At 37.0% G+C, this 14,339-nt stretch overlaps 1 protein-coding gene across 2 annotated transcripts in view; it reads left to right on the top strand.

The window, feature by feature from the left end:
• Nucleotides 1-14,339, top strand: part of LOC126262237 (DDB1- and CUL4-associated factor 1) — a 220,578-nt gene that overhangs the window by 146,930 nt on the left and 59,309 nt on the right. For both annotated transcript variants that reach the window (XM_049958721.1, XM_049958712.1), the window contains exons 11-16: nucleotides 1,641-1,774; nucleotides 6,125-6,263; nucleotides 9,724-9,930; nucleotides 11,304-11,470; nucleotides 13,432-13,669; nucleotides 13,811-13,933. In XM_049958721.1, the coding sequence (XP_049814678.1) occupies nucleotides 1,641-1,774; nucleotides 6,125-6,263; nucleotides 9,724-9,930; nucleotides 11,304-11,470; nucleotides 13,432-13,669; nucleotides 13,811-13,933 (1,008 nt within the window). The remainder of the gene's footprint in view (nucleotides 1-1,640; nucleotides 1,775-6,124; nucleotides 6,264-9,723; nucleotides 9,931-11,303; nucleotides 11,471-13,431; nucleotides 13,670-13,810; nucleotides 13,934-14,339) is intronic.

The following is a 14,339-nucleotide window of genomic DNA, read 5'->3' as shown; positions in this document are numbered from 1 at the left end:
AACAACTGTTAAATAGCAAGCCGAATCATTGGGCTTCTGTGCACAATAGTAATGACTCAAAATAGTTACTTTAGTATCCTTGCCAAGGGGATCTTCTCTTCACACTCTTCATTGCTGTGATACCCCTACCCATTGCCTTGTCGTCGTCCATCCATCATATCGTGGTCCACATCTGCTCCAAATTTTCTCATGTCCTATTATTCTACATTTTCTCTCTTTTATAAAACACACTGCACTATCATTTTTTGCTGTTATTAATAATACACAATTTCACCGCTGCTGCTGAGTCATCTTTCCCTCCTTTTCTCACTTCCCTATATTTCCTTACCCCCTCATAACCTTTCTCACCACCACTTCTTCCTCACTCTGCACCCCATCCACTCCGTCGCAATGAAAAGATTGTGTGTAACACAACCCCCACACCCCGCCACACTCTGTGTGTGTGTGTGTGTGTGTGTGTGTGTGTGTGTGTGTGTGTGTGTGTGTGACATTATGTTGTGGATTTTTTCTATTAGTTTTTCGTATTACTGGCAACTTCGAACACATTGTAATTAACCTTTCCAAACTGAAGTACGACATTCTAATATTTTATTTTTTATCAAAATTATGGATGTTATCAGTTACATCCTCCTACTGGTTTTTACTATTGTGGTGTATACTTCATCATACTGAGTTAGTATTTAGATACGTAATTATATTTTATGCCTAAGATGATGTGGATAAGCCTGTTGTGGCTGAGATAGATTTATGACTGAATTTCTTCTTACCTTCATATTTACCAATAGCTGCATTTTTGTCACATTGGATAGATTATCATTTGCTGATTACATCCTAACCAGAGAAAATTTACACAAATATCCACAGTGTATTTACAGAAATTTCATTTGAAAGTCATTGTCCCATTTATCTCATAATTAGGATCTACATCTTGCATTTGTTTCACGCCTTCAGTACTGATACACCACTGTGTAGTGTAAAGGTGGAATAGGAAATTTGCAATACATCATAGTGAATAAATAACAACTTTTAGCCTTGAAAAACTTCTTTAGTGTGGTTGTCAGTACGGAATCAGCAAGACAGTTGTCATAGAACAAAGCGCGTATTGATCACAGCACCCATAATTATTCTTTACGTAGCTCAAATGCATTATCAGCAGATTAAATAGTGATTAGTTGAAAATTTTTACCTTTATCTCATAATAATTTGAAATTTTTGTTTAACGTTTCACTAGAAATATTGAGATCAGTTCTTTCTTTTCTGAGCTCTTGTCTCCTGATATGGCATTTGATATGAAGGATTAAATATTAATATATCTTAAATATTAAGGTATTCACAACGTGGGAGTGAAGGTCAGTGCACTAGAGTGGGATGCGAAACTTTGGGTTAGAGCATTTTTGAGGGATTGCAGTAGGTTGATGATTAGGTATTATAATCCATCGTGTAACAATGTGTTCGTTAAAATGTTTAATTTCGGAGGATTCAGACTGTCGGAAAACTACTTTTACGTATTTCCAAATGTTCCATCTACTTGCTGTTTATATTATGTATCACAAGAAATACTGATAAAGCCTGAAATCTGCATTATACATTGAGTGCTCAAGCATACTTTTGCATGTCTTAATTGATTTATGTTGTTACAGGCTTTGTTAGAAGTTCCTCGGCCCAGTGTCGCAGCAACTGGAGTTTCTATATGTCTATACTACTTAGCCTATTGTGAAGATGCCATGGAGAGAGTATGTCAGTTACCACATCATCTTATATCAGAATTAGTTCGGTAATGAACCTCCCATTATATGCTGATAATTAGTCTTATTGGATATTGGTTAACACTGTCATTTCCTAAAAATTGTCTCTTATTTCAGAGTATAATACCTGGTTTAGAATAACAAAGTGATTGATTGCTGAATGTTTACAGGACAGCTACCATAGCAACAACCAGAGAGTGTAACTTGTCATACATTGTATTGTGCTCACTATTGCCATATCACTCTACTTCAGGCACTTTTGCCACAGTTTGCTGCAGTCAACACTTGCAGGCAGTAACAGGATAGTGATCATTTTTTGTTGTTTGAATTATTTCTCTGTGCAGTGGTTACTTTATTTGGCAGAATGTTTTAAAACTAGTCATGGAGGTGCACAGAAAAGTAATAATAAGCATAACAAGACTCCTACCACTCTTCTAAGCAAATCCAATACTCTACCTCTACAACCTCAATGTTGGTGGGATGATAAATCTAATCTTCTTCCAACCCAATACAGCATGTTAATGAGCAATGAGTGTATGTATATGGAACAGAAATGCCCAGCTGTTGCTGTGGTAGCCGTATTGTGTGTGCAAACAGACATGAACCAGCAACATCACCCTGCCCATACTCAGCGATCAAAAACTTTGTTATTCTGATTGAGGTATAGCAATTAAGTTGCTTTAAATAACAGGAAAAGCAAAAAACATAATCATAGCTAACATTTGGTTTAAGAATCATGAAAGAAGATTATATATATGGAAGAGGCCTGTAGACCCTGGAAGGTTTCAGATAGATTATATAATGGTAAGACAGAGATTTAGGAACCAGGTTTTAAATTATAAGACATTTACAGGGGTAGATGTGGACTCTGACCACAATCTAGTGGTTATGGACTGTAGATTAAAGCCGAATAAACTGCAAAAAGGTGGGAATTTAAGGTGATAGGACCTGGATAAACTGAAAGAACCAGAGGTTGTTGAGAGTTTCAGAGAGAGCATTAGCGAACAATTGACAAGAACGGGGGAAAGAAACAAAGTAGAAGAAGAATGGTTAGCTTAGAGAAATGAAATAGTGAAGGCAGCAAAGGATCAAGTGGGTAAAAAGGTGAGGGTTAGTAGAAATCCTTGGGTAACAGAAGAGAGATTGAATTTAATTGATGGGAGAAGAGAGTATAAAAATGCAGTAAGTGAAGCAGGTGAAAAGGAATCCCGGTCTCAAAAATGAGATCGACAGGCGGTGCAAAATGGCTAAGCAGGAATGGCTAGGGGACAAATGTAAGGATGTAGAGGCATATATCAATAGGGGTAACATAGATTCTTCCTACAGCAAAATGAAAGAGACCTTTGGAGAAAGAGAATCACTTGTATGAATATCAAGAGCTCAGATGGAAAACCAGTTCTAAGCAAAGAAGGGAAAGCAGAAAGGTGGAAAGAGTATATAGAGGGTCTGTACAAGGGCGAGGTAGTTGAGGGCAATATTACAGAAATGGAAGAGGGCACCGATGAAGATGCAATGGAAGATATGATACTGTGTGAAGAATTTGATGGAGCACTGAAAGATCGAAGTCATAACAAGGCCCCAGGAGTGGACAACATTCCATTAGAGCTATTGATAGCCTTGGGAGTGCCAGCCAAGTCAAAGCTCCACCATCTAATGAGCAAGATGTATGAGACAAACGAAAGACACTCAGACTTTAAGAAGTATATAAAATTCCAAACCCAAAGAAAGCAGGTGTTCACAGGTGTGAAAATTACTGAACTATCAGTTTAATAAGTCATGGCTGCAAAATACTAACACGGATTCTTTACAGACAAATAGAAAAACTGGTAGAAGCTGACCTCGGGTAAGATAAGTTTGGATTTCATAGAAATGTAGGAACACGGTGAGGCAATACTGACCCTACAACTTATCTTAGATTAAGGAAAGGCAAAACTACATTTCTATCATTTGTAGACTTGACAAAGCTTTTGACAATGTTGACTGGAATACTCTCTTTCCAGTTCTGAAGGCGACAGGGAAAAATATTGGGAGCAAAATGCTATTTACCGTTTGTACAGAAACCAGACGGCAATTCTAAGAGTCGACGAGCTTGAAAGGGAAGCAGGTTGTTGAGAAGGTAGTGACACAGCGTTGTAGCCTATCCCTGACGTTATTCAATTTGTATATTGAGGAGGCAGTAAAGGAAACAAAACAAAAATTTGGAGCAGGAAATAAAATCCATGGAGAAGAAGTAAAAACTTTGAGGTTTGTCAATGGCATTGTAATTCTGTCAGAGACAGCAAAGGACCTGGAAGAGCAGTTGAATAGAATGGACAGTGTCTTGAAAGGGGGATATAAGATGAACATCGACAAAATCAAAACGAGAATAATGGAATGTAGTCAAATTAAATCGGGTGACGCTCAGGGTATAGATTAGGAAATGAGATGCTTAAAGTAGTAAAGGAGTTTTGCTATTTAGGGAGTAAAATAACTGATGATGGTTGAAGTAGAGAGGGTATAAAATGTAGACTGGCTATTGCAAGGGAAGCGTTTCTGAAGAAGAGAAATTTGTTAACATCCAGTGTAGATTTAGTTGTCAGGAAGTCTTTTCTTAAAGTATTTGTATGGAGTGTAGCCATGGTATGGAAGTGAAACGTGGACGATAAATAGTTTAGACAAGAAGAGAGTAGAAGCTTTCGAAATGTGGTGATACAGAAGAATGCTAAAGATTAAATGGGTAGATCAAGTAACTAATGAACTTGAGCAGTAGAAGGGATCAGTTGGTAGTACACTTTCTGAGGCATCAAGGGATCACCAATTTAGTATTGTGTGGAAGCATGGAGGGTACAAATCGTAGAGGGAGACCAAGAGATGAATAGACTAAGCAGATTTAGAAGGATGTAGGTTGCAGTAGCTACTTGGAGATGAAGACGCTTGAACAGAATAGAGTAGCATCGAGAGCTGCCAGTCTCTGGACTGAAGACAACAACAATAACAACAACAAAAGCAATTAACAGAATTGTACTGCTAATTGCACTTTAATGTGTTACAGTTAACAGTAATTTGATTGGAAGTACTTGATACCTGGTGCAGTTATTATGTTGACCATACCTGGTGCAGTTATTATGTTAACCTTTGTATTAGTGGAAAATGTCTTAATATTTACAGATAAGTAATAAGTTGATATTCATCATCATAATCTTGGGCAGTTTCCAGCCTCTGGCCAGGTCTGTATGGAACATAGGTCTCTCCATCGTCTTCTGTCTTTCCACCATCTCTCCGTCTTCACCTTAGTCCAGTCTTCTCCTTTCTTCTGGAGGAATTCCTCTACTTCTTTCAGCCATCTGTCTCTCAGTCCTCCTCTTGGTCTCTTTCCTTCTAGTTTCATCTCTTGTATCATCCTGGGTATCCTCTTCTCCAACATTCTCTTAATGTGTCCATACCATCTCGGCCTTAATTTCTCTATCTCCTCCTGTAATGGTTCCACCTTCATTAACTCTCTGATCCTCTCATTTCTTAACCTGTCTATCTTTGTCACTCCAATACTGTTTCTCAAGAATTTCATCTCACTAGCTCGTACTTTGCTTTTCTCTCTTCCATTTATAACCCAGGTTTCTGATGCATATGTCAGGATCAGGACATAGTATGACTGGTATATACCCTTTTTACTGGTTTGGGGTACATCCTTGCTCCATATCAGGCTTCTGACACACTTCCAAAATGCTTGTGGTTTCTCCACCGCTCGTTTATTTCTCTGTCATTTTTTCCATCTTCCTGCATCAGGCTTATGAACTGAAATTGACAAGCTGTATGTAAATGTTTTGTAACTCTCCCAGTAGTTGAATATGTTTTTTGTAATTCAGGAACAAGTTATAATACAAACTTCACTGCATTGTTATGGTCATAAATAATGAACATATACCTTAGCTGACATTGACCTGTATGAAATATAGAAGTCTGTGATCATGATGCAAGTGTACAGAGTTGTGATCCAGACAGACAACTTTGTATAAGAAATTCAAATTCCAGAACACGAATTATACCACTGAAAATGATTCAGCGGTCAAGATTCACCATTGGGAATTAGAAATAATGCAGAGAATGGAAAAGTGGGGTAAGATACCTGAAAGAAAACAGTAAATAAATAGATAGATTAATCACCTGGACAAAATCTTGAAGGTGTGCATGCTCTTAAGGAAAGTACGAAGTGGGCAGTGTTTGGGCTGTTGTGTTATGCATTATTGTTGCATAGTTTCTTAAGACTCCTAGTCATATGGTCACTAAAAGTTCTGCCTTTTTTCTATTATAGAATGAAAATTTGTGGAAGTAATGTTTCTAATTTGTTGATTTGAGTGACTATTAATATTTATTTATTTATTTTTGACATACATTTCTTTCAGGTACTCGTTGTGGTTGCTCGAGTGTTCTCATGATTCAGGAAGATGTCATGCAACAATGTTTTTTGGGCTGTCATTCCAGTTTCGAGTAATTCTCATGGAATTCGATGCACAAGATGGTCTCCGTAAATTATATAACTTGGCAAGTATTTTTGATCAAACTTTCTATTATTTCCGTCTATAGCAGACAGTGATTTTATTAGTCATTTTGTTTGATGTACTTAATATTTTTTATGCAGGAAGGCAGAAAACGACATGAAACAGTGCACTGTAGAAAAAGCTAAATTTATACACTGAGGTGACAAAAGTCATGGAATATTTCCTAATATTGCATTGGACCGCCTTTTGCCCAGTGTAGTGCAGCAACTTGACGTGGCGTGGAGTCAACAGGTCACGGGAAGCCCCCTGCAGGAATATTGAGCGAAGCTGTCTCTATAGCCGTCAATAATTACAAAAGTGTTGCTGTTGCGAGATTTTGTGCACAAACTGACCTCTCGATTATGTTCCATAAATGTTCGATGGCATTCATATTGGGCAATCCAGGTGACCGGATCATTCGCACGAATTGTCCAAAATGTTCGTCAAACCAGTCTGAAACAGTAGTGGCCCAATGACATGTTTGGGAACCTGAAATCCATGCAGGGCTACAGATGGTCTCTGAGTAGCCCAACATAACCATTTCCAGTCAATGATCAGTTCAGTTGGACCAGAAGACCCAATAACATCCCACATTGATTTCTGCGGTTATTTCACAGTTTTGCTTGTCTGTTATCATTGACAACTGCACAAATGCCTCTTCTCTCAGTCATTACATGAAGACTATTGGCCGCCACATTCTCAGTGGTGAGAGTTAACACCTGAAATGTGGTTTCCTTGGCACACTCTTGGCACTGTGGATCTTGGAATTTTGAATACCCTAATGATTTCTGAAATGGAATGTCTCACGCTTCTATCTCCAACTACTATTCCAGATTTAAAGTCTGTTAATTCCTGGCATGCAGACATAATCATGTTGGAAACCTTTTCATATGAATCTCCTGAATATAAATAACAACTCCACAAATGCACTGCCCTTTTACACCTTGTGTACGTGATACTACTGCCATCTGCACATGTGCATATTGCTATCCCATACCTTTTGTCACTTCAGTGTATAACTACCAGCATGCAGTGTGTTGAGAAAGATAGCAAAATGTTGCAATTATGGATTTCTCCATTTGTCTGCTAAATGATGGTTGAATTAATTTGCAGGAGTTCCCATTTTTTAACTATGAGCTATCATTGCTCTCGCTGTGGGAGGGAAACATTAAAGCATCTCAATAAATTACTAATGTGTTATGTTGAGACAGATATTTTAGAAAGGGAATGTGAAAATCAAATGATTGCCTCGCAGTTGCACACCATTGGTTAAGTGGATCGGTGGCAGTGAAGAAAATGTTGGCTATAATAGCCAGCATCTTAAATAATTTGAGACATTTTCTAGTTTCCCTGTGTGTTAAGTCATTGCTGTACAAGTAGTTGAAAAGCTTTTTTGTGTTTTCTGAATTTAGTTTACTTTCATGGGGCATTTGCCTTTGTTGGTAGGAATAACTTGTCAAGAAGACTGTAGCCATTGCTGTTGGAGTTTTAAATTGTTGGATTCTGAAGCAAACTTTACACCACATTTATCCAAATAATGTGGTACAGAAATAAGATTGTGTTGTGGGTTGCTATCTAAAGGTTGGTGACCACAATTGCTTTTAAATGACATTATCTTACCATTTAGAGAGTTTTTCAGAAAACAACTTTTTGTCATTGTCTTTCTTAAGAATGAAGAAGCAAATATCTTTCTTCAGATATTTCTAAATTTTATGTCTTTTGTCAGTTACACAATGGTCTGTGTGCAGGGAAATTACGAGGACTATGTCATTTTCCTGTATGTTGTGAAAAGCTTAGTAGTCTTGTTAACTGTTGTGGTATTATATGGTTCTTAAACTCTAGCAGACTGTGCTTCGGCATATTTGTGCAACTAATCACAACAGTGTTGTGCCCATTATGTTAGCATTATTGATCATGTCACATGACACAGCTTGCACGGAGTACTCTGAAAACCTAGTGCTTGCAACTTATTTGTTTTAAAGTTCTCATTGTCTGATTTCTACATTGATCACTGCATCTTTCATCGACAGTCCATGCATAAATTGAAGTTATATCCTTAATTTGCACATGTGATCTTAATTTTTGTTGGTATCACAACTATTCCCTTGCGGATGTCAATTTCTACAATGTATTTATTTACAAACTGCTTCCTTTGTTTAAAGGCAACATCACTGTTGTGCTGACTGTGACATTAGTTGTCATTAGCTCGAATTGTTCTGAAGACTGGGTTGGACCAAAGATAATGTTAATCTTTCTTCTTGTATACTCTGAATGTGACATCCATCTCAGCATTACATTTTGTTATCCTTATTTTCAATTAGCATAACTCTCTCCTAAAACCTAGTTGCAATGCAACATAGCTTAGAATTGACTCTCAAAGTAAATACATGAGTAGTTGTGCTGTTTCATTCTTCACTGTGAAATTTTTGGTTTTATTGCAGTTTTTGTACCCATAAAGCCCCTGTCCTTATTACAATTTCCTGATGATAAGAGCATTCTGTCTGTAGTACACAATACAATTTAAAATGCAATTAGCTGAATTTTTAAGGTTTGGGGTAAGGTCCATATAGATGCCTATGTAAATAAAAATGGCTCGTTCACTGAGGGTTCTGTACAAATTTAGTTATGTATATACACTGTTTATCCATTCCGGGAATCAAGAATATTCATGATTTTTTACATCAGCATTAATACTGGTAAGATATTTGTCCAAGGGATTCCAAGACTTTGAAGAATGTTTTAGTATCAAGTTTGAAGTTGGATGACATACAACAAAAGAAATAGTTCGGGTTTTTCCTTTACTTGTATTGTGAAAACTTGCTTATGAACAAATTTCATGATTATATGTCAGTGGGAAGTACATCACAGATTTTGATGAATGAGTTTTCAGGTATCAAAATATGACATAAATGGTCTCATCTTTTGACTGAATTTACATAAAAGCTTAAAATTGTTACTTCTCCAAGAGACCATATGTAACTTAAATTTGAACTTAGTGTGTCTACTCGTCCATGAGAAAAAGTGTTCTTAATAATTGGACAGATGTACAGACAAATGGACGGACAACAAAGCAATCCTATAAGGGTTCTCTTTTTACAGATTGAGGCATGAAACACTAAAAAAGCTACAAATTTAGCAAACTTCATGGTATGATGTAATGAGTATTCACCTGTGGAGACTGCCAGTATACCTGCTAAGGGTTTTTAGTATTATCTTTTTGCTATGTTTGAAAAAAAAGTAGAAAATAATTGTTCTTACAGTGCAGATCTGTTGTACTTGCCTGATGTGCCATTAGTATTTTGCACACTTTAATATCACCACGACACACACATGCTGCCCCTTCCATGTACCTCACAAGTGCATGCACACCACTGCTCACACATGTGCGTGCACACACACACACACACACACACACACAAATCTATCTATCTCTGCAGAATGTATAGAATACCTTTCACTTGCAGATCAGTACTCAACCTATCTTGTCTGTAGAAGAAGAAACAACACTAAATGAAGATGAAGAGAATTCAGCAAGACAAATTGTGAGGCATGTTTGTGTTGCTTTAAAGCGTTACTTAGAGGCTCACTTATGTATAAAAGCTGAAAGTGTGCGAAGAAATCAGCTCAGGGAATCTGGAGGACAAATGGAACTTGGACAGCTCCCAGCAAAGGTCAGTGCTCCACAGCTCCTATAATCACCTTTTCTGGGGCACAGTGAGGTTTTTAAGATTACATGCACGTCTTTTGTGTGTTACAGTTTACAGAGCTGAGACTACTATAGTAGTTGTGTTACAAGTTTGATTTTATCTTTGCCCAATTCTTTGCCACATCATAGTTTGTGTTTTGTACAGCAGTTTATGCAGCTGCATTTCAGCAATCCTCTGCTTTAAGTTTTGCAGGAAAAAAAAGTTATTTGTAGTTATTTAGTATTGTTGAATGACAGCATATGATTTACTTAGTACTGCTTACTGAACTAAATGTGTGCATTAAGACTGGAATGTAATGAGAATGCATTTTTATATTACAATCACATGTAAAATAGCTTTACTAATTTTTATAAGTATTCATTGAAGCTTTTGTTGGACAAATAATCTCTGTATTCTGCAATATTTCATCAGTCCTGTTGCCAATGAAATGATTGTGAAAATTAATTGCATTAGTAAATTAAAAAATTGTTGACAAAAGAGGCAAGGACTCTTTTTATGTAAGACAAGGTAGCATAATTTCAAATGTAAACCCATGCAGACATGTATTGCTAGTAAAAATAAATGAAACCTCGTTCCTTGAGAATTTTAGAGTAAGAAGGTGTCTTATGTCTTTGCTCATTAATAATTCACCAAATGTTTCAGTATACAATAATCAGATGGGAAGGTATAAAATTCATAGTTGTTTGAATCAGAAGTTCCCTCTTTCTCATGGCTGAGAGGAAAATGTTGGAGGAGAGGAGACATTTAAGGCTTTAGGATACAGGAAAATTCATCCACAATTCATGGGCCAGGGGGGAATGAATTGTCTGGGAAGTCTGCCATCAGCTGAGGTGCTGGGTGACTTTTCCTGTACGCTGAAGCCTTCTCATTGTCCTTTTCTCCAACACTTTCTTCTCCACTACTGGAAGAACCCCTAATTTCAAAAGCCAGCAATTTTATGTGTACGTGTGTTAGCTGCTGCCGCCTGCAGTTCAGATTTTATTTATCTGTATAACAAATATTTTTAGTTCATTTATGTTTTTTGTTGTTGCATTGGTTCAGTGTTGGTTTTTTTTATTGTAATTTGGATGTGTAGATATGAGAAGGTGCAGCATCTTAACACAAAGATGTTCTTAAGGATATTTGACTGTGAAGTGAAGCGATACTAGTTTGAAGATCCACTGCAGATAAAATCATCTTATTTTACTGTTAACCTCCATTATGTGGAGTTCATTGCTCACCCTAAGAAGTCCTTTGGTCAAATTACATAAAAGATATGAGAACTAGCCGCCTCGTGTAATTTTACATTTTAAAGCTTTATTTGGATAGTTAATTTCCCAAATTATTTTTTGTCACAGTTGAAGACAAACCCTGAAGAAGTGAAAGAGCAAGTACAGCTATTATTTGAAAACATGCCTTTTCGGGCGCATTGGGAACCTGTTGAAGAGCTGATCCGTTTGGGAGGAATAACATTACTGCTGCAAATTATTGCATTTGCATATGAATGGAATTCATCTGGTGGCAGGTGAGTTTCAAGTCATGTTTTTGATTAGCGTTTTGGTGCTGAATGTGATCTTTCTCCTCTTCCTTTTTTTTTTCCTCCTGCCATTCCTGTTCAGCCTTGTGTGTACACCAGTTTATGGTGTCTTAAAAGAGTTTTTGGAAGAATTTTGTTGTTCTTCAGATTGTTTGTTTGTTTGAAACAGTATTGAATTACCACTACAAATACTAACTATGCTAATTATAAAAATTCTGTTCCTGCTATTGAAGTGAATATTATCTATAGCAATTGTGGTGACTGTAGGTACTTTTCATTTGATGTAGACAGTATATGTACCAGGTGTACCGGTATGAAATGAGCATTGAGATACAAATGTGTCGATAGGGAACATTTGTTGTGAATGAGCCTTAATTTTTTTTTGTTTGGTTGGTATGACATTTGTCAAAGATATTTAGTATACATCAAGTCACGGAACAAACATCATCATATGTTTTCATCGTGTTAACAATGACGAATTTTGTACCGGAAAGTGATGATTTGCGGAAAGCATTAATTTTTTGTTTTCATTTGAAAAAAAGTGCTGCAGTGTCACATCGAATGCTTGTCAAGGCATATGGTGATCGTGCTCTATCAGAAGCAACACGCAAAAGATGGTTTCAACAGTTCAGAAATAATGATTTTGATGTAAGAAATGAAGAACGTGGAAGACCACCAAAAAAGTTCGAAGACGCCAGATTGCAAGCAATATTGAGTGAAGATGATACTTTGAGTCAGAAGCAAATGGCAGCAATGGTAAATGTTGCACAACAAACAATTTCTGACCGTTTGTAAGCAATTGTAGAGATCCAAAAGTGTGGAAAATGGGTGCCACATGAATTGAATGAAAGACAGATGGAAAACCGAAAAACCATTTGTCAAATTTTGCTTCAAAGACATGAAAGAAAATCAGTTTTGCATCGAATTGTTACTGGTGATGAAAAATGGATTTGTTGTAAGAATCCTAAATGGGAAAAATCATGGGTTAATCCGGGACAACCATAAACATCGACTGCAAAACCAGATCGATTCGGTAAGAAGACAATGCTCTGTGTTTGGTGGGATCAGAAAGGTGTGGTGTATCGTGAGCTTCTAAAACCCGGTGAAACTGTGAATACTAATTGCTACAGACAACAAATTATTAATTTGAACTATGCATTGATCGAAAAAAGACCAGAATGGGCCAGAAGATATGGCAAAGTAATTTTTTTACGTGACAATGCACCTGCACACAAAGCAAAACTGGTTAAAGATACAATCAAAATACGTTGCTGGGAGCTGCTACCCCACCCGCCGTATTCACCAGACTTGGCCCCTTCCGACTACCATTTATTTTCATCAATGGGACACGCATTGGCTGAGGAATACTTCGATTCCTACGAAGAAGTCGAAAATTGGGGGTCTGATTGGTTTGCTTCAAAAGGCGAGCATTTCTATTGGCGTGGTGTCCACAAATTGCCAGAAAGTTGGTCAGTACTTTCAATAAAATGTTTTTACTTTTCAATTAAAAATTAGTGTTTCATTTTCACAAAAAAACACTCATTTCATACCAGTACACCCGGTAGTTATCACCAACACAAAATGTTATTGTTAAAGGTAAAAATAGCTTCAGAAGTTTGATTCATTTGTCGAGGAGTTTTAAAGTTCAGTTGCTTTTCTGTGGATGTAATTAATATACAGCCGTCAACGAGGGAAATGACACATTTATGTAGTCGTCTGTATAATGCATGTCTCCAATAATAACAATGTACAAAACAACTGTGTAAATATTACGTAATAAGAACGCAGTGTAAAGATATGAACATAGGTCACACTTCCACCGAACATGTTTTTTGTCATAAAACAAAATTAATGTCCATGGAAGAAAATTCTGTGTAGCAAATTTAATACCAACTTATGCAATTCATTTGTGTCCTTGATTGTAATTTTTATTTTTTTATTGTTTTTAGAGCAGCATCAGGTACTGCTGAAATGGTCCGTAGTGCTCTTGATTCACTGGCTATATGCAGTGTCATGCCACGAGTACAGGTAATGTTAGGAGACCGTGTTGACTTACCAGATGACACAATAACTGTTGGAACAAATATAATTCTTGGAGCTGCTGAAGGTGAAATAGTTGTTGATGCAGAGGTGCAGAAAGCTGCTCTGAAGCTTATTGTGAATTGTGTATGTGCTCCCATCCATAGGGTAAGTGCCATTTAATAATGTGCTCATTTTTGCATTCCTGGAAGATTTAATTCTGAAATGGAAGCATTCATTAATTAGTATCTTCTCTTGTGTACCTTTCTTGTAATGTAATTAAGTAAGGGACTTATGTAATTATTTCAGGTTGGTGGTAATATTGCCAGATATTCAGTGTCTGGTTCAGGGAAAAAGAAGACAAATTACAGAACCAGTGAAGAACTTATTGCCAAAGTATGGGAAAGTGTTCGATCAAATAATGGAATCATGGTAAACCTCACAATGCTCGCTCTCTCTCTCTCTCTCTCTCTCTCTCTCTCTCTCTCTCTCACACACACACACACACACACACACACACACACACACACACACACACACACACAATCAATTCGATCAATAATTTCAGATGTTTTCTTCAACAAAGTCATGACATACATCATTCCCTCATAAAGGAAATTGTTGTTGTCGTGACATTTTAACTGCTCTTCCTCTTTCCTCAAGTGGCACCTTATCCCTTTTGACTGCTGTGGGTGAGTTAACTCATGTGGGTTTTCCTTGAGTGCTGTTGACATGTTTACGTGTCTCGTTCTGTCGACTCTCTCACTGTGGTAGACATGTTCCTTCCATATCTCACCGAGTAAAAAAGTTTTGAGTATTTATCTTGCACCATATGTGC

Source organism: Schistocerca nitens, chromosome 1 (assembly GCF_023898315.1).
Source record: "Schistocerca nitens isolate TAMUIC-IGC-003100 chromosome 1, iqSchNite1.1, whole genome shotgun sequence".
Taxonomy (NCBI): Eukaryota; Metazoa; Arthropoda; class Insecta; order Orthoptera; family Acrididae; genus Schistocerca; species Schistocerca nitens.
This window is presented reverse-complemented; position numbering and strand designations above follow the sequence as displayed.